The sequence below is a fragment of the Narcine bancroftii genome, chromosome 3 (assembly GCF_036971445.1).
Source record: "Narcine bancroftii isolate sNarBan1 chromosome 3, sNarBan1.hap1, whole genome shotgun sequence".
Taxonomy (NCBI): Eukaryota; Metazoa; Chordata; class Chondrichthyes; order Torpediniformes; family Narcinidae; genus Narcine; species Narcine bancroftii.
Window position 1 is genome coordinate 301,184,596 of NC_091471.1, and position 27,907 is coordinate 301,212,502.

Here is a 27,907-nt window from a genome sequence, read left to right on the forward strand (position 1 = left end):
GCACAACAACGAATTTCGCGACACACTCATGGCAATAAATTCTGATTCTGATCAGTCTGGTTGAAGGGCTTGACCCGAAAGGTCAGCAGTTTCTTCCCACCACAGATGCTGAGTTCCTTCAGTGATTTGTATTGGTGACTCCAGATCTGTTGATAGTTCTTAATGCTGAATCTCAAGGCTGACTTCTTCCTTCGCTATATAGAGTGTTCATTTAAATGTCTGAACCAGCCTCACCCTCCACCATTCGGCCTTTCGAACTGCAGCTCCCCTCTTCCTGCCCATTACAAATTTAAAACTATGGAACACAGGGGCATATTAAGAAAATGTTCTCGGAGAAAAATGCAAAATTCTGCAGACACCACAATTGAAGTAGAAATAGTGGACTTTATATAATGAAGATAAAGATACACAACCAATGTTTCTGGCTTGAGCCCTTCATCTAGTTTTGAATATTCTTGGATCCTCCTTTACATTTTCTCCATTTGACCCATTTATTTCCTTTTTTAACTTTTCTGCACCTCTTAAGAACAGTAAAAATAAGAAAGTTAAGACCATGAGATGGAGATCTCGTGAGTGGAACACATATATATTGGAGAAATAAAACGTGCACAAGAGAATTATAGAATTTGAAAGTCAATGCCAATGCTATCTCAACAAGTTAAAAATGGAAAATATGTTCAAGGTTCCTTTTTGTATTTGTAAATGTATTTTACAATATAATATACATGATATACTTCACTTTTGATAGCCATAAGGCAAACAAAAGGTCGTCACAAGCACTGCCCGCCGTAACTAGGTGCAGAAGTACGCTATTCAGCCCTTCAAGCCTGCCCCACCTTCAATCCTGCTATTCATTTGACATCAGACCCATATTCCTATTCCTGCTTTCTCTCCATATCCCTTGATCCCTTCCGCCAAATCTAACTATTTGTTGAATATATTTAATGAACTGGCCTTAATAATGATAATGAGCTTAATGTACATACAGTATATGCACCAACATTTTTATTTACTACAGCCAAACAGGTACTTTTTTGGGAAACAAAAACAACTACAATAAAACCCCTGGTATCCAGCACCTATTGGGATTGGTAGATGCCGGATAAGTGAACGTACCAGTTGCTTGAGATTGCATAGTGGGAGATTGGTGAACTAACTACTAGGGGGGCACCAAATTTTAAACTCGGGCATTTATTTTCCCCAGTTTTTTTTTTTGCCTTGAGATTGCGAATAACAGGGATTTTCCAGTATAATAGTTCACTCTCTAAGTGAAAAAGTTTCTCCTCATCTCAGAACTCAATGCCTTCCCCCTTACCCCTTTTAGACTCTAACCCCTTGTTCTGGTGAATTTGCTATCAGAGCCTTCAATCTCTTGCAGACAGACTATTGTGGGTTTCCAGAATGTTCTGTTTCACCCACTCACTAGATTTGTTTCGGACTACTGCCTTAGACCCATGGTGCACGTTCAAAATCACAAAGCAAAAGTATTTTGATTGAAGAAAAATTCCTTTGGTCAGTTCCAATTTCCAATCAACTTTGACGCAGGTACCAGGTGCAGCTCATGCTTGTAGAATAGGAAGCCACCTGCCAATTGCAGATAACAACTTCAGAAGCGAATGCAGGAAATGTCAGTTATGTCAGTTTACATTTTTTCCTATCATCTCCAGTTGATCAGATAACTATTACAAGCCTCAGAGAAATGGTTAATTTTTCTAGTAGATACATGTGACAGTGGGCATACCCAGTAGCACATGTACAATCAGAAATTTACAAGATGTCACATAGGTTATCAGCAGAGAAAATTTGACTGTAAACTTATATTTTGCTAATATTGCAATGCTATTCCGATCCCAACGATAAAGGTGGAATTACTAGGAGTTACTGTAATAGATCAGACATTGTAATATATAAGACATACTATTGTCTGAAGAGGACGCGAAAAGTTATTGAGCACCCCTTCCTCTTTGAACATGGCATCCTTCAGCGACTCCCATCAGGAAAGAGATACAAGAGTATTAGAGCCAGGATGAGGAACAGCTTCTTCCCACGGGTAGTGAGAATGCTGAATGTCCAACGGAACTGTTCACACTCATCATTCAAGACTCTCATATTCATGAAACAAGATTTATTTATTTAGGTGAAATGCATGTCCTGCATATGTATTGCTTGTCTGCATCTGTGTTATGTCTGGTTGTGTGTCTGCGTTTTGAACCGAGGACCGGAGAACGCTGTTTCGTTGGGTTGTAGTTGTACAATCAGATGGCAATAAACTTGACTTGATTGATAGGAAAATAAAAGTTACTTTTGTGGCCTTCTAAATTGTTACTGAACTTGCAGTTTCTACATGGAAACAAACATTGCAGTCAAGTTTCATACATCAACAGCAAAAGCTGTTAACAACTGCAATGAAATAAGGGACTGGTGATTCATTTAGATTTTCACCGGACAACTGCTCAATGGAAATGTGTACTTAGACCTTTTAAATTCACTTGAGAAACCAAAGCCTCAATTTAGCACCTGATCAGAAGGACGCTTCTGGCAATGCTAACGACCATGAGATTGTACTGGAGTGGCAGTCTAGACACCAGGCTCCATTCTGACACTCTGACTCTCTGGTGACAGAGAGGGGAAGAAAGTTGTCAGGCAAAGTGCAGAAACCCAGAGAATTTGCAGCATCTCCCACTTTTGAAATCAGTACTGTGGACCTGATCCCTTCTTCAGGTGTGCATAGGCTCAAAACGTCGACTGCCTATTGCTTCCCACGGATACTACCTGACTTGCTGAGTTCCTCCAGTATTTTTGTTAATATACTACTTCCCCAGGATTGCCGACTTCTTGATGACCTCTTCTTGACTAATTAGATGGATTTGCAATACAAGATGAAAGGCGTTGGAACTCTGTCATCGATGGATTCGGGATTTGAGAACCAAGTGCAGGAATAGCCAGATGGACCGGACTGAAGAACAGAGGGTTTGCTTTGCGACTCATTGCTGTATGTCTATTCAGGGATTGTGGGGAACAGGTGAGAGACCACAGTTGTTGGAATTTGGAGCAAAACACAGCCAGAGCTATGCTGCTCAACCCAATGAACTCCCCAAGCAGACTGTCTTTTGCTGGGAGCCGGAGGAATAGTGAAGAAAAAAGCCAGCTTGGAAAGAGGGTCAAGTGGAGGTCAAGATGAGCGTCTATTGTACAGCAAAAACCACTGGTATTCAGCACCTGGGAATTTTTAGATGCCGGATAATTGTATTTTCCGGTTGCTTGAGACTTAATCTTATAATACCTAACTAATTCACCTGTATTAAGAATAATCAGTTTAAAAGACAAAAAATACAATATTGCACTTGCAGTGAATGAAATGTACTTGCATGAATATATATTAACCTTTGCTTTAAGGTTATTATCAGTTGCATTCTTTAACCATCATTGCATCTGCAGTTTTCTCCCCCACCATGGAGCTGCCTGAAAGTACCCCCCACCCCCACCAAGTTTACAGATAAGAGCTCTGACCAGGGTGATTCGTACTAAACAGGGATAAGGAGATACTTTAAAAGAGTCATGCCACTGGTGAGCGGCATCAACCAGCTCTTCATACTGGATGATGCCACGGCTCTTTCACACAACTTTATTCAAACAGCTGCTATGAGCAAAGTCAGGCCAAGGCACTCCACTGGCTGAATATTTGCTCCCCTATTCACCAAAGATTTATATGTTACTTCAGAGAACATTTACTTCTACAATTTTGTATTTTTTTAACCTGTCATTTTATTCTTATTTGTTTTATATTTTAAATGTATTTTCCACAATTTCTTTTTTGCCAGTTGTTTGTAGGTAACAGGGGTTTTGCTGCACAAAGTACAGCTGGACTGAAATTCTTGCTTGTTGCAGGTCCACAGGTACTTAAAATATACTAAAACAAAAAGTATTCATTAAAATTACTGCACAAGATTTTTTTTTAAAAAAGCTATCAAATATAAAAGGATAGATTGAGTAAAAGTCCTAAAATCCGGACTGCTTGGGGATTAGGTTGGTTCGGATTTTCAGATTTTCCAGATTCTCAGGCAGTACATTTAAAATTCAAATTTAAGGAGAATAAATGGGTTAAAGTTTATTAATGAAACATTTTTTCATATAAAATATAAAATATTTTTTTCACACACTATCACAGTTTCTGCATGGGCACATGTTGCCGCTGTGCATCCATGGCGTTTACACACACACAAAGCCGAGAGTTTCCGAGAAGCCCAGATTCTCAATGGTCCGGATTTCTGGTATCAGGATTTTTGGACTTTTTACTGTAAATGGATGCATCGATAGATAATGTGGTGCCTGCAGAAGTCATTGCCATGTGACTGAAACACCGAACCTCTTCTGGTAATGACCTCGCCTAGGTCAGCAAGGCTGATACAATGACATCATCCTTGGGTATTAACGTGTTTAACTCTACACCATCACCCTACACTCGCAGCATCTAACATATCCATTCACATTCCTACTCACCTTGCCTGTCCATTCAGTTCTTCATCTCCACATTTATCCAGGCATTAGCACGGAAAGGGCCAGTCCAAAGCACCATTTAGAAAGTGGCTGATACAATCAGTACAAATACTTCAAGCTTATGGCCACATGTATCAAAAATGTAGTGTTGGAGGTTATTTTGCAGCCAGACCAGTATTCATCTTATACATAGTAAGAAGTACAAAAGTACAATGTTACGGTGAGAGCTCGGTTGGCACGGACCAAAGGCAACAGATGGGTGAGCGGTCGGGCCCGATGTTTATGCGGATTATACTAAAAGACATAATTTTTTGGGCCAAAAAGGGAGGTTGACTATTACACGGGTATATACCGTATATATGGTAACTGGAGCTGTGTTCGGATACGCAGACATACGTGAACAAGGAGTGCAGTGGGGAGTGATTACACAGCCCTGTGTGTTGTGGATGATCGTGGATTGGTGTCACCGATCTGCACAGACTGAATCCGTCTTACTGGATAGAAAGTTATGGATCCAATTGCAGAGAGGGGTGCTGAGAACAAGCGCGAGGATTAGATCCTTTGGTGCTATTGTGTTGAAAGCGGAGCTGGGGCCAATAAATAGATTAAACAACCAATATCAGTGATACGAAATATAGATTCCTTCCACCCCAGGCACCACTGTAGTTTATCCATATCTTTGTGCTGTACCATATAGAGCATAGAACAGTATAGCACAGTATAGGCCCTTTGGTCCAGAATGTTGTGCCAACCTTTAGACCCTGCCACCCACATAACCCTCCACTTTCAATTCCTCCATTTTCCTGTCTAGAAGTCTCCTGAATTTCACCAATGTACCTGCCTCCTCCACTGACCCAGGGTGTGTATTCCATACACCAACCTTTCTCTGGGTAAAAAAAACCTTCCTCTAATATCTCCCTTGAATTTCCCACCCATTACCTTAAAGCTATGCAGTAGCTACACAGTAGTTGTGCCCTGGGAAGGAGGCGCTGGCTGCTCACTCTATCTATTCCTTTTAATATTATGTATATCTCTATCATGTCTCATCTCTTCTCTCCAAAGAGTAAAGCCCTAGCTCCCTTAATCTCTGCTCAAAATGCATTCACTCTAAACCAGGTAGCATCCTGGTAAATCCCCTCTGGTTATCTCTTACTCCAAGCCACCCTCAATGAATACCCTCCATTCATCCACTCAACAGAAGTCAAAGATCTCCCTCAGACATCCGTTCCTTCCCTCCTTGCCCAAGACATCAGGGCAAGGCAGAGGCGACTCTTCACAGACCTCTGAAGTCAAATGAGCAGAGGAAATGGCTGGGAAATAGTGATCATTAAAAATCTCTGGATGGAAGCTTTGTACATACCTTAACAGACTCCATATTGTGTGGTCACATTAAAATAGTTGCTTCTCTGGACTTGGTCTGCTGTGCATGAAAATGATCCTGTTCATCACAATAACTTCAACCATCGTCTTCAGTTCTAATCCATCCCCTTAATCTCTCACATCTTCATCACATTATACAGAACAATGACACATAGGAAATCACTAATTAGTGTTCACCACAGACATGTGGGCTGAAGGGCTAATTCTTCTGCTGCACTCCTCTGAGTTCAAAGTTCAATTTTATTGTCAGAGTGCAGACATGACATCACATACAACCCTGAGATTCTTTTTCCTGCACATGAGGCAGAATTATCACTTATTAGTAGTGCAAAAAAAACTGTATTTAAGAAGATACAAGTAAACAAATAAGGAAATGTAAACAACTTGCTTGTGCAATACAGAGAGGGAAAAAATCAATGAGTCATTAAATGAGCCTCTGATTGACTTTGTGGTTGAGGCATCTGATGGTGGAGGGGGAGCAGCTGTTCCTCTTTCCTGATGGTAGCAGTGAGAACAGGGCACGTGCCGGGTGATGTAGATTTTTGATGATTGCTGCTGCTCTCTGATGACTGCGTTCCCTACAGATGTCCTCAATGGTGGGGAGGATTTTTCCTGTGATGTCCTGGACTGTGTCCGCTACCTTTTTCAGGACCTTCCGGCTCAGGGGTATTGGTGTCCCCATACTAGGTCATGATGCTTTCGGTCAGGACTATCAATATATTGAAACCAGCAACTTACTGAAGTCCACAGACACACTCTTCTTTCTCCTCCTATCAAAGAGAAGGCTTAAGTGCGCACCAACCCACTTAAACATGATTTCTTCCCCACAGCCATCGAGCTCCTGACTAAACCCCACATCAGTGCTACCATTCTGTCCTTGCTTGGTACTGATTGATCTTTCTTCTCATTGTAATTCCATGCATTGTATGAATGTTAGAGATGACCTCTCAGTCTGCTCGCAGAAGGACCCATCTCACTGCACTGGGCATTTTGTAGCAGATAAACTAAAGCATACCTCTCTGAAGGAAAAGAGCCTTATGCACTCAGGTCAAATAGGAAAACTGGTAGATTGGAGTCAGCGTATCCGCATTGCTTTCAACCCCTTTAAATCTGCACTTACTGACACTCAAACTCACTTTCTCAAATACAGTGAAATTCACTTCAATATAATCAGTTCTTGGAGTGAGGCTTGACCACAACAGTTAAGCCTTTCATTTGGTGTGACCTATTTTTTTCTGAGAAAAAAAAATGTGAAATCTCAATTAGGAAGTAAAGAATTAAGAACACTTTGCCACGCTTGTTCAATTCATAAAATTAGTCATCGTGATGTTTCTCAACTCATTGAGCTTTAAATGATTACCTTTCTTCAAGGAGGGCAAAATGTCTGGGGGCTTCAGGCCTTGTTGGGCACTACCAGTTGCCCCAATAATCACAATGGCAAAGAGTGAGGGGAACGATAGGCTTTATTGTACAGAAGACTTGAGCTGGCCCGGATTCAAGCTAGGGAAGTGCCGGGAAGGGAGAGGTGGCCCAACCTTTATGGCCTGGGTCCCAGGGGAGGAGGACAGGTGATAGTGTCATCGGTGCGGGCCAACCCGAGCCAATTAGCACACACAATCCGTACCATTACAAGGCCTCTGTTAATGCCAATATGGGTTCAATTATTGAGATATTCCTGAGAGACAGGATTACTCTAAAGATGGAAGTAAAGGGCTTATTCAAAGATATCGGAGTAAAACACAAAAAGATACAGACACCAAGAATGAAGTAAAAGCACAACGCTGGAGAAACCCAGCAGGTCAGACAGTGTACTCAATATAGCAATGATAAAGATACATGACCAACATTTCAGCCTGAGCCCTTCATCAAGACATGAGCAAAGGTGGGCAGTCACCTGAACAAAATGGTGGGGGGGGGCAGGGGGGGGAGAAGGACAGGGGGCACAGTGCCACAGGCAGGAGCTAGTAGTTGGATAAGGGAGGGAGAACACAGCAGCAAACGGGGTGATGGCTCCGTGAATGGAGAGGGAAAGGGGGTGGAGGAAAGAAGGCAAGAGGAATGGGGAAGAGGGAAAATGGGGAGTGAGTTAGCAGAAGCCAGAGCAGTCTATGTTAACACAGGTGAAGAATACCCAGCAGAATAATAGGTGTTGTTCCTCCAGTTTATGGTTTGACGAAATTAAGAAGTTAAGGACAGGCACATCAGTGGGGCACAGAATTCAAATGCTTGGCCACTGGGAGATCCTTGTCATTGATATGGACAGAATGAAAGGGCTTAGCAAAGTGATATCTTAGTCTGCATCTAGTCTCTCCAATGTAGAGACGGGCATAGAGGGAGCCCTAGATGCGGTAGATGACTCCCACAGATTCACATGTGAAGTATTGCTTCACTTGGAAGGGCTGTTTCGGGGCCCCAAATGGTGGTGAGGGAGGAGGTGTCGGCACAAGTGTGGCACTTCCTGCAGTCGCAGGAGAAGCAGCCAAGGGGATGATTGAAGGGAAGGGATAAGTGGATGAGGGAGCCATGGAAGGAGGAGAGTGGAGGAGAGGGGGAAGATCTATCTGTTGGTGGGATTATGTGTGCTGTAAGTGGCGGAAGTTGTGGAGGATAATGTGTTGGCTGTTGAGGCTTGTGGGGGAGTAGGGTAGGTAGGTGAGGACAAGGGGAATCTTGCATTTGTTGCATCTGGGGGTAGAGAGGGCCAGGGCAAATGAGTGGGAAATGGAGGAAATGCAGTTAAGTGGTTTTAATGGCGGGAGAAGGAAGCCACATTTTTGGAAGAAAAGTGGACATTTTGGATGATCTGGACTGGAAGAGCTCATCTTAGGAGCAGGTAAGATGGAGATGGAGGAAATGAGAGAAAGGAACAGAATCCTTGCAGGGGTCGGGGTGTGAAGAAATGCAGTCGAGGTAGTTGTGGGAGTTGGTAGGTTTGTAAAGAATATCTGTAGAAAGCTTGTCTCCCAAGATGGATACAGAGAGATAAAAAGGGGAGAGTGTCGCCAGAGATAGACCAAGTGGATTTGAGGTCGGAGTGAAAGTCATCAACAAAGTGACGAGTTCATTTTGGGTGCATAGAGCGGAAGAAAAGTTGAGGAGCCTCCCCTGTGTAGGCTTGAAGCGTGGATTGCTCGACAAAGTCAACAACAAGGCAAGCATAGCTGGGACCCATGTGGGTACCCATGGCTCCTCGTTTGATTTGGAGATAGTGGGTTGAGTCAAAGGAGAAGTTATTGAGTGTGAGAACATTCTGCTAGGTGGAGGAGCGGGATGGTGGAGGAGAACTGGTTAGGTCTCTTGTCAAGAAAGAAACGAAGGGCTTTGAGACCTTCTGGATGGAAGTGTAAATAGACTGGACATCCAATAATGAAAAAGAGGCTGCCAAGTTCAGGGAATTGGAAGTAATTGAAGAGATGAAAAGATGAGGTATTGCGGATGTAGATAGGGAGGGATTGGACCAGGGGAAAAAAATGGAATTGAGGTAAAAAGATACGAGTTCAGTGGGGCAGGGTGGGGCAGGAGTATGCGGAATCAATGGGTCTATCTGGATAACTGAGTTTGCATACCTTGGTAGGAGATAGAATCAAGCAGTGCAGGGATAGGAAACAATGAGGTTGGAGAATGTGCGAGGGAGATAAACTGTAGGTGATGAGATTAGAGATAGTACTTGAGATGGTGGCTTGATGTTATTTGGTAGGGTCTTGTTGAAAGGGTAATTCAGAGGAGGTGTCTGAGAGCTGCTGCCTGGCCTTGGCAAGGTAGAGGGCAGTGCGCTAGACCACAACAGCACTACCTTTGTCTGTGAGTTTGATAGTGAGGCTGGGATTTTTATGGAGAGAATGGAGGGCAGAGTGTTTCAAAGATATCAGCATTGATTTATTAGGACGAGATCCAAATTAGCTTAATTTTTCAAAGTTATAAGAGAATGTACTGTTGAGGCAGAGCTATCAGTAAAACTTACCTGGACTTCAGTAAGGCCTCTGACATGGTCACAGGTGGGAGGCAGTTTCATAAGGTTACATTTCAGATCCATGGCAAGTTGGATCCAAAACTGACGGTGACAAAATGCAGAGAATGATGGTGGGGGAACATTTTTGTAACTGGAAGTCAGTGATCAGAGGTACAGCACGTGGATCGGTGCTGGGACTCCTACTCATTGTAAGATACAGTAACAATCTAGCTGTAACCGTCAGAGGTATGATTAGTAAAATTGATGGGTGGTGGACATTGGCCAATTGGTAAGATGGAAAGAGCAATGGCATTTGAAATTTAAACCTGAGAAATGCAAGGAGATGTTCTGTGGAAGAACTAATTAGGATAGGATATAAACAATGACCCCATGATTCTCGTTACTTCAGTTAAATAGAATTACAGTGCAGCAGCCAGTTTGATGACGTTAGGGCTAGAAAGCAAAAACTAAGCCTGTTACCTGATCTTCTGAGTTCCCTAGATGTTTATTTTTAGCACACGATTCAACATCTGCTGTCTCTTGTGTTACCAAGCATAAAATAACATTGGAATTAATGTGAAAGATAAAAACATTTCTTTCCCTTTTAAAAGCATTTTCTTTTCTCCCCGTTAATACAAATGCTATCCAAACTAAGATTAGGGGTGTAATGGACAGTGAGGAGACTTTCAAGGCTTGCAACAGGATCTGGACCAGTGAGGAAAATTGGCTGTAAAATAGCAGATGGAATTTAATGCAGCCAAATATGAGGTGTTGAAGTTTGGAAGAAGAAACCAGGGTAGGACTTGCACAATAAATGGTAGGGCACTGCAGATGGTCGGGTGTAATGGTAAATGCGTAATTGGCATTTATAGTTACACCCGACTAAAGGGAGATTTTGGCACATTGGTTTTAATAGATCAAAGAATTAAATATCAGAGTTGAGATATTATGTCTTGTATAAGACAATGGTGAGGCCAAGTTTGCAGTATTGTATGCTGTTTTGGTCATTTAACTATCGGAAAGAGAAAGGGAGAGAGAGAGAGAAGAGAGAAAGAATAGGAGGAGAGGGGGAGGGAGAAAGAGAAGGAGATGGAAATGGGAAGAGGAAAAGAAGGAGAGAAGGGGAGAGAGAGAGATTCAGATAGGGAAAGGAACAGAGATGGTCAGATGGTCTTTGGGACAATGAGAACAGGCTAGTTTTTCATATGTAACACGTATGGTCGAGCCACTTGGATCCAGTTTGTGACTGATTTGACTATACAACATTAAATTTCCATCTACCCAAAATAACCTTGTACCCTTTTGCTCATCAAGTACTTATTAACTCAGTCTTGAAAATATTCAAAGACTTTGCTTTCTCTGCCCTTTGAGAAAGAGCTTCAAACACTCACGACCTTTAGAAAGAAAAAGTTCAATCACATTTCTCTCTTAAGTGCTGACTTATTTTTAAACAACAACCCCAGGGTCCAGATTTTTTCTTTGAAAAAAATATTTACAACATGGTAGAAGCCAATTCCAGCCATTGAAACCCACGCTGCCCAATTGCACCCTATTAACCTGCCAACCCCGTATGATCTTGAAGTGTAGAAGGAAACTGGAGAAGAGAAAAAACCCAGGCAGGTCATGGGGAGAACCTACAGACACTGGCAGATTCGAATCTGGGTCACTGGGCCTGGAATAGCATTGCTCTAACTGTGCTTCCCAGGCCTCCTAGATGGGGAAACATCCTCTTCATATCCACCTCGAGAAGATTCCCCTCAGGATCACTCTTCTCACCTCCAATGGATACAAGCCTGCTATTCCATCTTTCTTCAAAGACCCATTCAAGAGATCAGTGACCACTCTGCAGAATTCTGCCTCTCAGTTTTAAGCAAGTAACAATCTGAATGTGTTCAGTCAACAGGGGTACTTGCATCAGAATTTGCATCAGTAACAAGCAGCAACTCAAATAGAAATGGACATTTCTTTTTGCCAATAAGTGTTCTGCAGATCAATAGTCTGCTACCTTGCATTTTGCTTTTTGCAAGACCTCCCTGCATTAGCAGCTGGAATGAATCACCAAGGAAGCAAGCGCAGCAACAGATATCAGCTTTTCAATCTACAGCAAAATAAGGGTGGTATCTACATTCAAAGTTTTATTTCTAGTTGAAAACATTCTTATCTTGTAGTTTCCCATGAGAGTACTCAACCCCAACCCCAACCAACCAATTTTCCCTTGCAACCGCTGCAATCGTGTCTGCCTGTCCCGCATCGGACTTGTGAGCCACAAACGAGCCTGCAGCTGACGTGGACTTTTTACCCCCTCCATAAATCTTCGTCCGCGAAGCCAAGCCAAAGACTCCTTATAATGTTAGCTGCCTCAAGAAGACAGCCGACATCATAAAAGACCTCCGTCTCCCTAGTCACACACAACTCTTCTCACCATAAAATGGTGGGACTACCAGAGCTGCTGTCATGGCAATGCTGCCACTGGTGTGAACCTGTGGGGAGTGAGGAGTGGAGATAGAGCACTCCCACGGGGTCCAACCACCCACTCAACTGCCACCAGCTCCGCACAAGTTGCGACTGCGCCCAAGATGGCAGCGCCTATGATCGGCATGCAGACTCCAGGGGAGCGGAGGGCTGGCGCAGAGCACCTGAAAACAGGGATACCATCCCTCCATCTGAGAAGGATAAACAGAGGAGACAGCCCATGTGGGACCACGGCGGGCCGCTGGTGACTCAAGGTGAGGATCCCACAGAGGCCGGGGGCTTCTGGAGTGACTTCCGTCAGGAGTCTCACGCTGGGCTGTTGGCTGCTGGAGACTGGCTCGAAACCTGCTGAAGGGGCACCAGGTATCGGAACCGGGATGCGAGAGGGTGCTGGAGGTGATGAAGGGTTCCTGACCATGTCGGGGGTTTTGATCCGGAGCTCGGGTTGCCATTAGTTTGGACTGGACTCTGTGTGGCTGCATAAGCTGTGGAGGTGAATCTAAATCTACAGATACTCGGTGACTCTAAGGGGTACTCTCCTTTGCTTCTCTTTCTCAGACTGTAAGAGGCGCTTCAGGTAATTTCTGCCAATGGCGAATCTGTGCCTTACAGCAGGAAAAAGCAGTTTTGTGTAATATGACACTGTTTTATTACAATGATAATAAAATGAATCTTGTTCTCTTCAGGGAGAATCAGGTTTATCATCATGAACGTGTCATAAAATTTGTTGTTTTGCATTAGCAGTATTGTGCAGAAAAGATGCAAAATCGCCATAAATTACAATTCCGTAAATACAAGATTTTAAAAATAAATAATTAGTTGCAATAAAGAGAAAAAAGTGAGGTAGTGTCCATAGGGCCATTATCTGTTCAGAAATCTAATGGCAGAGGGACAGAAGTGGTTTTTGTAATGTTGAGTGAGTGTACCTCCTTCCTGATGGTAGCAGTGAGAAAAGGGCATGGCTTTTGGTGGTGAGGGTCCTTGATGATAGAGGCTGCTACCTTAAAGGTACATCAGTCACCTCTAGGTTCAAGGACAGTTCCTTTCCAACAGTTATCAGGCTCTTGAACCTCCCCTTGTTACATTAATGAGTGACTGCCCTGACACCACAAAAGGATTGGCGGCTCTATTGTTGTCACTTTTTTTTTGCACAAGGATAAGTGTGAATATTTATTGTCGATCAATTTAATTCAATTAAGAATGCTGGTGTAGTTGTTTTTGTAAGGCTTTTTTTTATAACGTTCTTTTATAATGTACCTGTTCAGCTGCAGCAAGTAAGAATTTTAGTGCATTGTACAATGTCTATGACAATAAACTCATTATAATTGTCTACATTTAAAAAAATAATTTAAAAGACTTCAAAAACATTTCACCTCTTTGTCTCAAACAGGAATGTCAATTCCATAAATGCAGAAAAGTATAATTAGACATCTGGCTTTGGAGTAGGAGAAGGCCCCCGGGCCTCATTAACCTTCTCACCATTCAATTACCTCAAATGTACATTCCTGCCATGCCCCAACAATTGTCTTAACAACTCCTCTGTAACCCCAGTAGCATTTGGTTTCCATTGGAGAGGTCCCTCCCTTGATCTCAATCCGAAAGGATACAGAAAGGCAAATCCAATTGAGTTCAAGCCAAAAGAAAAATGGAATTCCGATTTCTTGCTTTAATTGTAAACTTGCCTTTGGTCCAGAGACCAAAGATTCAACCCTGATAGCCTTGAATCCTAAAGGAAAATGGGTCTAATTGGTTGTAAATTGCATGGATCAAGGTTGATGCCTGACATGCACCTTGTTCCTGGTTGCCTTGCCTATACCCAAAGACACAAGAAAATAGGGTCACGTGTAAGCCATCTTACACTCAGACCTGCTCCATCATTCAATATGGTGAAGCCCAGGATTCAGTTCCTCTTCTGCACAGGTTCCGTCTGGCTTTCAATTCTCCTAATCTTCCAAAGCTCTACCTCCAAACTAAATCCCTCCAATGTTCCAGACTCCACAACTCTCCAGAGTAAGAATCCTTGAAAGTAAAGTGGAATAAAACATGAAAGTCATCGGGATTAAAGTAAAAACTCGTCAGGTCAAACAGTGTACTTTATATAGCAAATATAAAAATACATAAACCAACGTTTTGGGCTTGAATCTCTGAAATATCTATTTCACTGATAGCAATTTGTGAATAAATGTTATGAAGGATCCAGGTTCTGCTTTCAGATTTTAATGCATTTGAATGCAATTAGATATCCTTTTATAATTGAACATCACTGTTTGGTGACCATGCAGATACAACCTGTAGAGATTTGAATGACACTGTAAACTCAATGAACAGTCATAACCCTTGCAAATTAGGAAGCCCCTTGGCACATCAAACTTCCTCTTATAGAGTTGAAACCAAGAGTTCATTTGCTTCTGTGGTGTGGTGGTTTTAACAGAAGAAATTGTATTTCCGCTCAACGTGACAAATTACCTGCAGTGTTTCTGGATACAAATGTCCAGAGACAATCGTCAGGACAGCTACTTCAATTGGTTGCATGGCTGTTAGCAGTGTAGAGCAAAGGTCTTGTCTGCATTGGTGTGGGTTTGTTACGTCGGAATTTGCTTCAGAACTTCCTGAATCAAGATAGAAGGTTTGGTCAGCTTAAATGAGGAAAAATAAACTACTGCATTTTTTTTTAACAGGGAAAGATTTGCATTCAGAATGAGTGCAACCAGCTCTGAGGCAGATTCAAGCAGCACTTGCTCACAAGAACACATTTCAATTTCAAATGACTTTGACATATTCTGCACCGAAGGCTCTATGAGTAGCATAGACTCAGGAAGCAAGATCTACGTTAATCTGGGTAAGTCTTTTAAGTTTCTAAATCAGGGGTTTTGCACATGAAAATCGATATTTTTTTAGCTGCAATACAGAGATTATGTAAGAGGACATTAACATGACAAACAAAACAGGAAATAAAAACGCTACAATATAAAATTCAGTCAAATTAACGTGTGGCTTCAGCTATACCTAATGTTTGAGATAGGTTAGCAGCTAATCATTTAAATTTTTTTAAAATCACTACTAATTCTTGTAACAAGAACAGTCAGAGAGCATATAACAAATTGGAAATAATTACTTGGAGTAATTTAATTGATGGAACATGAACAAAAGGACTGTGTTATAATATCCTCTGGTATCGACCAAAGAAGAAGTCATTATTTCTTCACCTTGTAATCATACAAATCCCATTTCTTGCGCAGCCTGTACCTCTATGCAGCTTTAGATCAGAACTCTTTCCCAAGATCATCAAAGAAATGAAATTTCAAACACCTTTTGGATTAGACACATAAAGGAGAAGGTGCAACTTCTTTAAAAGATTATATCATTTATTTAAGAGAGTTACAAGTGCCCACTGAAAACAGCCATATATAAAATAGAGCAGGGTAATAAATATCTTCAAGGTAAAGGTGTGTTTTTTTAAATTTAGACGCAGCACGGTAACGGCCCATGAGTCCATGCCACCTCATTTTTTCCTCCAATACCTCCAGTATATATTTGAACCGTGGGAGGAAACCGGAGCCCCTGGAGAAAACCCATGCAGACATAAGGAGAACGTTGTGATTACACAATTTATCACAGGGCAACATGTGCAGGAATCTATTACTTAAATCATTCGTTATTTCTTCATGTTTCCTGTTGGTGTAATACATTGAAACAGTGCAAATCCAAGGAGCAGTCAGAGAGAAATAAAATATACAAGTTACAGCAGTTAAAAGGACGTGATAAAATAGTTGGCCAAATAAAGGACAAGGATTTGAGGAAAATATAGAAATTGTTAACAAACCTCAACGGAGAAGAGACTCAATGTGTCGGGCAACAGCTGCAAAGAGGGACATTTCAGGTTGGTGATGTTTCATTTCATTTTAGAAAATTGTTAAATGATTTGTAAAACTTCTGTGTACTTTTGTCCCAAAATCCTTTCCACAATCTCCTGTGACCAGGGCCATGCACAGTTCTCTGAGAGTGGTCCAAATAAAAATCAAAACACACACGAAGGATGAAATAAAAACAAAAAAAATACTGGGAGCACTCAGTGAGTCAGGCAGTATCTGTGGAGAGGAAACGAAAACACAAAATGCTTGAGAAGCTCAGCAGGTTAATGTAGCAAAGGAAAAGATACAGAACCGACATTTCAGGCTTCAGCCTTTCATCAAAGTATGAGAAATTGCCAGCAGGCTTCCGAACAAAAATGTGGCCGGGGGGGGGAGGGGGTTGACAAAGGCAGGAGATGATAGGAGGAAAAAGGAGAGAGGGGAATGACTGGGTGGGTAGATGAACTGGAAAGACAAGGAAGGGGAAAGAAAAGGCGAGTAGGTTTAGTGGAAAGCAGTAAAGTCAATGTTCTTGTCATCTGGCTGGTGAGTGCCCACATGGAAAATCAGGTGTTGTTTCTCCAATTTGCGGGTGGTCTGGGTGGAATAGTACACATGGGCTGAGTTGATATTGGTGGAGGGGAAGCCTCATTTCTGTAAGAAAGCAGACATTTCAGAAGATCTGGACTGGAACACCTCATCTTGGGAACAGATGCGGCGGAGACAAACAAATTGAGAGAAGGGGATGGAATCCTTGCAGGTGACAGGGTGTGGGGATGCGTTGTCAAGGTAGTTGGAGAGTTTGTATATACATTGGAGGAAAATGTGGAGAGGAAAATGGTTTAAGAGCTGCTCTAGGGTGAATAGACATTAACTTTCTAACTTTTCAAATCTATGGTGCTAGAAATAAACCCTGGTGTTTTGGTGCTATATATCACCTTCTAAAAAATGTGTCATGGAAGGCCTTGTTAATCCATGGCATATCATTTTAGGAGCTGGTATATTTGCACTCCAAATTCCATTTACCACCACATCTGTTGGAGAGCAGCAGCAGTCACCACCCAGGACATGCTCTGTTCTCAATGCTGCCATCAGGTCAGAGGTTCAGGTTGCCTCAAGAATCACACCACCAGGTCCAGGAACAGTAGCTCCTCCTCCACCATCAGACCCCTTAACAACAAACTCAACAGAGACTTTGCACATTATTTATTATTTATTTTCTTCATTGGATAGTTTGATTACGTCTTTCCTTGCTTACATTCCTCTCTTTTGTATACATATCTTTTCTTAAGTACAATTTTGTTTGCACTCTGTATGTACTCTAACAAATTTGAACTTTGAACTCACATGGCACAATGACACAACTAGTAGAGGTGATGTCTTACAGCTTCAGTGACTCAAGTTTGATCACGATCTCATGTGATATCCACACATAATTTTGCACTTGACTGTGCTGATACTCATTTTCCAAGCTTATGAATGTCCTCTTCAAATGCATTGCCGTTCACTCAGCCCCTCGTAAATTGGTATTGTTATGAGCTCAGACGATGCCAAAACCCAGCAGTAATAGATATTACCAAGACAAATAGTTACTTAAGCAAAGGTTGCTTTTAATTATCTTTAAACATGAAAACAGAATCAAACTTTAACTTAACTAACCTAACTTAACTCCCTTCTAATTCTAAGTGCACGTGTATGTAATGTGTGTGTAAGTTCAGAAAAGTTCTTTGGTTCACAGTCCAATCTCACTTCTCATTCCTCCAGGTTCACTGGTTGCAGGCAATTCTTATACTGTGCACAAAATTTAGCATTTATAAAGTTCACCAGGCTTTGGTGCTTGAAAGGTAAATGGTTACAGGAAGGTTCTTGTCAGTTTTCAGAGAGAGATTTGTTGTTCCAGGACATCCACAACTAATGTACTTCCATCAGTCACCTCAATGTCTTGCTGATGAAACTTGCCCCTTCAAGGTTCTCCAGATGATAACCTCTTTCTTTCAGATCACCACAGAGTTCCTTTTTGTTTCACTTATTCCAAGTGAAACATTAGACAGCCAGTCCTCTCCTCTTGTATGAACCACAAGGGCTTTGACCAGTCCGTATTCCAAATGGGGCTTTCCACAAGCTTGCCAGCTTGTCCTGTTCCATGCCCAGCTACTTCTGCTGGCTGTAACACTGTAGAAGTGATTTCTCGGGGTGTGTGTGTGTGTGTGTGTGTGTGTGTGTGTGTGTGTGTGTGTGTGTGTGTGTGTGTGTGTGTGTGTGTGTGTGTGTGTGTGTGTGTGTGTGTCTCTCTCTCTCTCTCTCTCTCTCTCTCTCTCTCTCTCTCTCTATCTATCTATCTATCTATCTATCTCTTTGAGAGAAAGACTGTTTGACTCTCTCTGCTTGCAAAACCACATGACCCTCTTAGAACAGCAAACTCTACTCTGGACAGAAGGCAGCTCCAACAAGATCTTTCATCTGTTGCCTTTTGTAAACAACAATCCATTAGTGAAGCGCTCTTGCAAAAGCTGTGGAGCCAATATGTCTAGCATTAGCAGAGCTCAAGTATTTTAAATAAGATCTGTTTTAAAGTGTCTGCATGTGACCTGCTCAAACAAACCTTTCCCAATTTATCTCCCAAAAACATTTCTATATACTCTGTCACAGTATCATCAGTAAATTTGACGTTGTCAGCCCTTGCACCACTTTAAGTGGATTTTTCATGTTGCCTTTGTAACACTGTACTCTGGGTGTAACATGACATCTTGAAACTTTGTTATTGCATAACTTGCTGCATGCAAGTATAGCACGCAAATTTTTTGCAATGCTTGTGTCAATAACTAACTCAATTCAACAAATTGTTGAATATGTTAATGACAAGCATAGTGATTGCAATCCTGTCTCGATGTTCTCTGTTCTTTATTTAGATGTTTAGGTTATTTTTATTTCTGTCAAAATCAGGCTGCTTTCTTTGATCAGATATACTGGATCTGCAGCTTACAGAAAATCACTTTTGAATGGGGCAAACGATGCATCAAGCAGAGTATTTTCTAGCTAGTTATTGAATGGCACAGAAGAGTAGGTGGCCAATATCTTCCGTAAAGTTGAAGGTGTTCATCTAAAGTCAGGGGCAAAGTATGAAGGTGGTTGGTGGGTGCCTTAGCCCAGCCATTCTGAACCTCTTTTCAGCTGTGTGTCCCCCCCCCCCCCAACCCCCTCACCCCCTCAGGTCTCTGCTCAAAGTTTATGAGCCCCCTTCCCTGTGCAGCAGCCGTTCAGTTGGTTTCTTCCGGACTTCTCGCTAGCGACTACATAAAAAATATTTATGTTACATGAGGAGAAAAGGAAACAAGGTTTTTACTCTGAGTGCAGCAACTGTGGCTTGTGGTTCCAGAACAAACAAACTAATAGGAAATCATTCTTGTTGAACATGTAGGAAAGAAGAAAACATGAACATACATATGACCAAAATATTTAAAAAAGATTCTTAGAGCACAATGGTTTGTACACAATGAATCATTAAGGAAACTTAAGCTGAAACTCAAGGATGAGAAAATAAAAAAGAACTTTAAAAAGTAATTCTTAGTAAATGAATATTTCAGTGAGATCCTTAAACTTGATATTCCTGTGGAAGTATTTTGAAGTCAGGCTCCAAATTGGATAATGAAAGTAAACGTAGGTAGACTTTTTCCACTGAGGGTAGGTGAGATACAAACCAGAGGACATGGGTTAAGGGTGAAAGGGGAAAGGTTTAAACGGAACATGAGGGAGAACTTCTTCACTCAGAGAGTGGTGGGAGTGTGGAACAAGCTTCCAGCTGAGGTGGTGAATACGGGCTCAAATTTAACATTTAAGAAGAATTTAGACAGGTATGGAGGGCTATGGGATGGATGCAGGTCAACGGGGCTAGGCAAAAAAAATAGTTTGGTACAGACTGAAACAGGCCGAGGGGGCCTGTTTCTGTGCTGTCAGTGTTCTATGGTTCTATATCCTGTTGTAACCTAGAACAAACTTCTACACTATCCACAACACCTCCAACCTTCATGTCATCTGCAAACTTACTGACCCATCCCTCTACTGCTCCCATTCCCCATTAAGGATCTCAGTCCATGGACCCTTTTAAATGCACCGTGGCTCCCAGGTGGGCCATTTGGCCCCCGTGGAGAATGGCTGCTTTAGCCAATAGATAACATACACCAGCAAAAAGCAACTAGCACGTTTAGAAGGCAAGAACCTAGTCTGTTATTAAAAAATACATTGAACTATATTGAATGGAACCAAGACAGAATGAAATGCTTTGTTTGCGTGCTATCCAGGCCAGTCAACTCATGCAGCAGCAAGTGTAATAATATATATAGAAATAAACAAGAGTGTAGGAATTAATGCTTTAAATAGGGAGTAGCAGACAAATGCTTAATCAAGTATTTAAATATGAATCAGCTGGTCTCGATTAGACTACAGTTACTTCCTGTCATATGCCCGTGTTCCGTTCTGGGTGACCCTTTGTATCTTGGAAGGGACGCATGTCAGGGAATTTTCCTACCTGTGATACTGAAGTAAAATGATCAATTTCCTTCTGTTCTCTATTTCTGAATCCTCCTCATTCTCTTTGTTGCTGCGGACCTTACTGGTCGCTAAAATCTGTCTGGCCATCAGAATATTGAGGAAGAGAATCAGAAAAAAAAACAGACACAAGGGGTTAAAATGTGGTGAAGTGTCTCAACGCGGCCAACTCTCACAAGAGGTTGGCCACCAACTAACATAGCGGCCACTGTAGATAGGCTTGATTTTCACCCGTGATCCCTTAAGATTTTTTTTATTTAAAAAGTTTTTGGTCAAATGTATGGATGGATGTAGGTCACATGGGTCACAAGTCTGGAAGTATCTGTTTATAAAGCTTTGGTTCAACCGCACTCAGAGAACTACATGGAGTTGCACTCAGGAAGGACATGGAATCTTTGGAAAGGGTGCAGAAGAGATTTACCAGGATATTGCCTGGATTAAAGGGTATCAGCTGTTCAGGCGAGGTTGGGAAAAACTTGGGCTGTTTTACTCTGGTGTGTTTGGAGCTGAGGGGCGATCTCACAAAATTATGAGACATTGATAGGGTAGGCAGTCAGAATCTTTTTCCCTAGAAGTCATGGATATAAAGTGAGGGGGAAGTTTAAAGGAGGTGTGCAAAACAAGCTTTTACAGAGAGTGCCTTGAAGGGGCTGCTTTGCACAGGGATGAAAGCAGATGCAGATGGACACATGATTATGCAGGAAATAGATACGTGTCACGTGCAAGCAGTAGTTTTAGTTTAACTTGGGCAGCATGTTCGACACAGACACACGGTTCTCTTCGCCCTTTTTTAAGTGCACATCCTCCTGATCAGTTTCACGGACAGGATATCTTGCATTATGCTCTGACACAGACTTGCAAAGTTAGCAGCCAGTTGCATTTCGTACCATTAGCTATTATTGATCACGAACAATAATTGCTTCTTTAAGGCTGTCACTCTTTTGTCCTATTGTTCACAGATCACTGGCCTGCATCTATAGAAAGTGCCAGAGAAGCAGATTGTGCAGAGCTCCTGAACGAAGGGGCCATACCTTGTTTTGAACCATTGCCCTTCATATTCTGCTTAAATACAGTGCTGGATATGACAGAGAACATGAGTGAATGAGACATCTGAGAAAAAAATCATCTTATTCATTAATAATTACAAAAGCCTTCTTCCGTAAAAGCATTCTGTTTGTAGGATCGTTAGAAAAATCTTATGATATGCCTTCATGTTTGGAGCTTAGAATATATGCATCTGCAATAAGAAAAAGAATTAAGTTTAGTTCCTTGACAAAGAGCTCAGGCCCAAAATGATGGTTGGAAAATATCTTTGCCAAATAAAGAATGTTCCGTGACCTGCTGAGTTTATCCAGCACTTTTGTGCATTGAACTACAATCACAGCGTCTGCAGACTTTCGTGTTTCAGTTCATAATTTAGAATTGCTAAGCACTGACAAAGTATCATTTCATCTTTAAACATCCATGAGATAAAATGTAACTACATTCAAGAAACAACCACCAAACTGCAGCCTGACCTGATGGTTAATGGTATAGTTTTTTTCTACAGAAACTCCCATAACGTTTTCAGGAATAGAAATACTCTGGCGTAGTGGTTAGTGCAACACTGTTACAGCTCCAGCGATCAGGGCTTGCGTTCAAATCCCGTGCTGTCTGTAAGGAATTTGTATGTTCTCCCCGTGTCTGCATGGCTTTCCCCAGGGGTTCTGGTTTCCTGCCACCGTTTCAAATGTACTGGAGGTGTAGGTTAATTGGGTTTAATTGGCGGAACGGGCTCGTGAACTGAAAGGGCCTGTTACTGTGCTATTTATTTTTTAAAATTAAGTTTAAAATTTAAATTTAAATGTATTTTTTTAAAGCCTATTGCTTTTGATTGTTCTTAACCCCAACTTCCCGTCTTCTGATCATATTGTTAACAACGTCCCTTGCCAGATATTTGCCCAATTGCTTCTCAAATCTCATCACAAAGCTTGCTAAAAATTCTTGTACCTATTCCATAAAGTGAGTGAAACACGACAGTCTGCGGACGCTGAGATTGTAGTAAAAACACACAGAAATGCAGGAGGAACTCAGCCGGTCTCGCGGCGTCCATAGGAGGTAAAGATATAGAACCGACGTTTCAGGCCTGAGCCCTTCTTCAAGGCATATGCAAAAAGCAGGCAGATGTCAATTCTCATCTTTCCTCTTCTCATATCCAATTAACACCTTTTGTCTGTAGGTCTGGATTCCTCCCCCTCCCATTCACCCCTCCCCCCCTTTCTCTCCCCAGTCTTTAATTCCGACGCCTGCCAGCAGGATCGCTGGCACTGTAACAGCATTGTGCTAACAGCCTTGACCTCCTATGGACCACCCGAGTTCTTCCAGCATTGTTGTGTGTTTTTACTAATCCGTAAAAGACCACTTCCATCGTTTGCTCACTGTTAACTCACTCATGATGTGGCCCCTCTCATGACTGAACCAGTTCCTCTTATTAATAACTTTCATCCGCATTGCTACCCATGTTCTTGTTACTGAATCAAGCTCCATCAGACTCCAGTTGAATTACGTTCCTCCCCCTGCCTCTTTTTCTCCACCTATCTATTAATTTAGATACCTACCTGCTTTTCACCTACCTGCTTTTCACCTTCCTACCAGCTTCAGGACCCAAAAGTTGCTTACCCTTTACTTCCTAATAAGATTCCATAACCTACTGAGTTCCTTCAGCACCTATTGTGTATTGCAATGCAACCTCTTCCCCTTTTAGCTTTGGTTTAGTCTGTAAATGTGGAACTACTGTATTCAATTTGTTATCCTCGGTTAAATATATAATCACATAATGCACACTGACAGGTTCCTTTTTTAATTTTTTAAAAATTTTTCACACTGTGAACCATATAAATCAAAATACATACAAACATTTCCCTCTTAAATATACACAATGGCATTTTCTCCCCCCCCCCACCTTCCCTCCCTCCTTCCCACCCCCCTCCAAACCCATTAAACATTCAACATATACATCATTAAACTCATTAAACAATGAAAATAAACAAGAAAATTATGTCAGTTCATTTCATCTTCTTCTCGTTCTATCATTTTAGGAGGTGAAGGTCCGCGGTCGGCCCTCTCAGTTGTGTTCCATGTATGGTTCCCAAATTTGTTCAAATAATGTGACTTCATTTTTTAAATTATATGTTATGACAGATTCCTTTTTGAGGTAATCTTTTAGAATTAGAAATATTCACAATGACCAAACACCTAAAAAAAATGTTCTCCACCTTCTTCTGCTTTATGCCAATAAAGTGATCCCCTTCCTTACACTGGCATCACAGGGCGGGGGGTTCGGTGTGGACCGCACCAGGTGACACCATCAGAGGGGCTGACACCAAAATGAGTGCAGCGTTTCAGCAGAAATAGGCTTTTTTTTAAATTAAAAATCCCTTTAGTTAGTTATAACAACAAAAACATTTTTTGTAAGCCCAGCTTATCAATATACCTACAAGGCTAAGACTCCATGCTAATTGAATTTTTGAATATTCTCATGTGCTCTGGTCAGAGCTGTCATTATTACCCAGTTACAACGATGTTTTAAATCACATGGTTTTGTCTGCACGCGCGACAAGCACACGCTGTTGTTTTCATCGCTGCTGGTGTTTTGTCAAATGTTCAGGTGTTTTAGCTACAATATTGTGGTCATTAGTATTTGAGAATGAAATAGTGATTTGAGTAACCATATAACAATTACAGTACGGAAACAGGCCATCTCGGCCCCTCTAGTCTGTAACAATATAAGTGACCTCCTGGAGTCCCAATACCCTGCTTGCCACGAGCCAGTCTCCAGCAGCCATGAGCCCAGGCAGGCCAAGTCGCCCATATCCTGTGTGAGTCCCTCAGCCTTTCAGCTCCAACTGGTCTGCTGCCGTGGCCACTTTCATGTAGGCTCATCTCCTCTGCCTCTCCTTCACAATGTGGGATGCTCTCACCATTTCAAGACAAGAAAGAGATGCAGAGTCCTTTCAGAGACATTGAGCACCACCTGCTCCAGGGCTGCAGTTTCCTCTGCTCCTGTCACCTCCATAGCTGCACAGCCTCCTGTCCGTACCAGCTGTGGTCCCTATCTCCAAGGGTCCGAGTTCCTTCCTTGGCCCAAAATCTTGAACAGTAACTGCAGCATCGAGGAGTTTTAACCATTAAAAATCAGGCCCAAATATCTCATAGGGCCAAGTAAAATTAACATAGCCTTGCTTTACATCTATATGAAAAAAACAGGATTTTCACATCTACCTTGAAATAGGACCATTCGGGGGAAGTCACGTGATGGAGTAGTGGCCAGACGGTGAACTCCAGCCCTCTCCAGAAAAGTAGAAAAAAATAAAGGAAAACACAAAGGCACAAAAATAAAAATTAAAGTAAAGTGAGTACAAAGGTGGAAAGAAGATGGCGACGAAAAAAGAAAAATCGAAACCAACGGTAAGAAGAGAGGAAGAGAAGACTACGGAAGAAGAAGGAGAAGGCCTTACCAGTTCGAAGAGGCCCACGGTGGAGAGAGAAACCCGCTCCCTCAGGTCGGTAGAAAGTGGACTACAAAAATGGCTCGCTGAGCCGAGTAAAAGTGCGCAACCGCGCATGCAAAAAAACACACCGACGGGAGGGGCGACCAGCTGGGGAGTCGATCTCCACAGCCGGCAATGACAGCTACAGAACAGCAGCAGCAAGAGGAGAACATAGAAGACAATGAAAACAAGAAAGAAGAGAAGAAAAAGAAAACAAAGAAACAACAGATGGCCAACCCAGAGAAAGAAGAAGAGGAAGAGGAAGAGTACAGTGAAATGGAAGAAGAAGGGAAAGGCAAGACAATGGATATACTTTCTCTTATTAAAGAATACATGGAGTCATTTAAAGAATGGCAAGCACAAGAATTTAGTGATTTAAGAAGAAGAATAAACAGTACAGAAGAGAAAGTGAATAAAATAGATATGACCTTATCAGAAATAGGAAAAAGAATGGACAAGGTGCAAGAACGAGAAGCAGCAGTAGAAATGGAGGTAAAGGACTTAAAAAAGAAATTAGAAGAATCCAATAAAAAAGTTAAAGAGACACAAGAGCTGTTAGCTCAGAAAATAGATATAATGGAAAATTATAACAGAAGAAATAATATAAAGATAGTGGGCCTTAAGGAAGATGAAGAAGGCAAGAATATGAGGGAGTTTATAAAAGATTGGATCCCCAGGATCTTAGGATGTCCAGAACTACAGCAAGAAATGGAGATAGAAAGGGCACATAGAGCATTAGCCTTTAAACCACAACCACAACAAAAGCCAAGATCCATTTTAGTAAAATTCCTAAGATATACTACAAGAGAAAAGGTACTGGAGAAAACAATGGAGAAAGTAAGAGAGGACAACAAGCCACTGGAGTACAAAGGGCAAAAAAATTTTATTTATCCAGATATAAGTTTTGAACTCCTGAAAAAGAGAAAGGAGTTCAATACAGCAAAGGCGATTTTATGGAAGAAAGGGTATAAATTTATACTAAAGCATCCAGCGGTATTGAAAATATTTATTCCAGGACAGCAAAACAGACTATTGTCGGATCCAGAGGAAGCACGAAAATTTGCAGAACAATTACAAAATAGACTGAGAGATGAAGACGTGTAACGAGAGTACAAAAGACTACGAACGAAAAAGGACACATAAGTTTTGAACTCCTGAAGAAGAGGAAGGAGTTCAATACAGCAAAAACGATCTTATGGAAAAAAAGGATAAAAATTTATGTTAAGGTACCCAGCGGTACTTAAAATAATTATTCCAGGGTAACAAAACAGACTATTCTCGGATCCAGAGGAAGCAAGGAAATTTGCAGAACAACTACAAAACAAGCAGAGAGATGAAGACATGTAATAAGAGTAAAAATGACCACGATCTATATGTATGTGTGTAAAGGGGTATATGTGTGTATATATATATAGTGTGCATACATGAATGTATCTGTATTTAGAGGAAAATATATAGAGTATAGACAAGAATTAATAAGGGAAGGAAATGGAATAGAGGGAATAAGGAGGGAATTTTCTGGGGGGGGCTGGGTGGGGAGGAGTTACGGTCACTGCAAAATCAGCTGACGTTTGCGAGTGAATTCGCGAATCCAAATGGAGAGGGGAGATGTGGTTGTCCGACAAGGGACAAAGGACAACTCAGGAGGAGGAGGGGAGATTGGGGTTAAAGAAGTTTTAAATAGGAGAATAGGGAAAATGTTTGATGTTTTAGAAATTTTGTCTTATAAAGTGTTCAAAACAAGAAAGCAGAAATGGATAAGAAGGAAAGGTAATGATGGAGAAACGGAAAGGGAAGATAAACAAAGTACAAAATGGCTACGCTGAACTATATGACTTTAAATGTTAACGGAATACATAATCAAATTAAAAGGAAGAAACTGCTAAATTTACTGAAAAAAGAAAAAATTAATATAGCATTTGTGCAAGAAACACATTTAACTGAATTGGAGCACAAGAAATTAAAGAGAGATTGGGTAGGACATGTAACAGCAGCGTCGTATAATTCAAAAGCAAGAGGAGTAACTATATTAATTAGTAAAAATGTGCCAATTAAAATAGAAGAGGAAATAATAGATCCAGCAGGGAAATACGTAATGATAAAATGTCAGATATATTCGGAGTTTTGGAATCTACTCAATGTATATTTACCTAATGAAGAAGATCAAAAGTTTATGCAAGATATTTTTTTGAAGATAGAAGATACACAAGGGAACATATTAATAGGAGGGGATTTCAACCTGAATTTGGATTCAAATATGGACAAAACTGGGAAAAAAATTAACAGAAAGAACAAAGTAACCAAATTTATAATTAAATCGATGGAAGAAATGCAACTTCTGGATATATGGAGGAAACAACACCCAAAGGAAAAGGAATATTCATATTACTCGGCTAGACATAAAACATACTCAAGAATAGACATATTTTTGTTATCAGCTCGTATGCAAGATAGAGTAAGAAAAACAGAATATAAAGCTAGAATATTATCGGACCATTCACCCTTAATATTGACAATAAAGTTAGAGGACATCCCTCCAAGAATGTATAGATGGAGATTAAACTCCATGTTACTCAAAAGGCAGGATTTTAGAGAATTTATTGAAAGACAAATTAAAATGTATTTTGAAATAAATACGGAATCAGTGAAAGATAAGTTTATACTATGGGATGCAATGAAAGCGT

General features: G+C 41.3%; 1 protein-coding gene across 4 annotated transcripts in view; it reads left to right on the forward strand.

Moving 5' to 3' along the window:
- The window catches only part of LOC138758986 (inactive tyrosine-protein kinase PEAK1), a 56,151-nt gene that overhangs the window by 13,979 nt on the left and 14,265 nt on the right, over nt 1–27,907 (forward strand). The window contains exons 1-2 of one of the 4 annotated variants that reach the window (XM_069928706.1): nt 14,740–14,875; nt 14,977–15,137. In XM_069928706.1, coding sequence (XP_069784807.1) covers nt 14,829–14,875; nt 14,977–15,137 — 208 coding nt within the window. In that variant the 5' untranslated portion in view covers nt 14,740–14,828. Of the gene's footprint in view, nt 1–14,739; nt 14,876–14,976; nt 15,138–27,907 lie in introns of those variants that run through there. The other 3 variants (XM_069928707.1, XM_069928708.1, XM_069928704.1) reach the window with 3 other exon arrangements.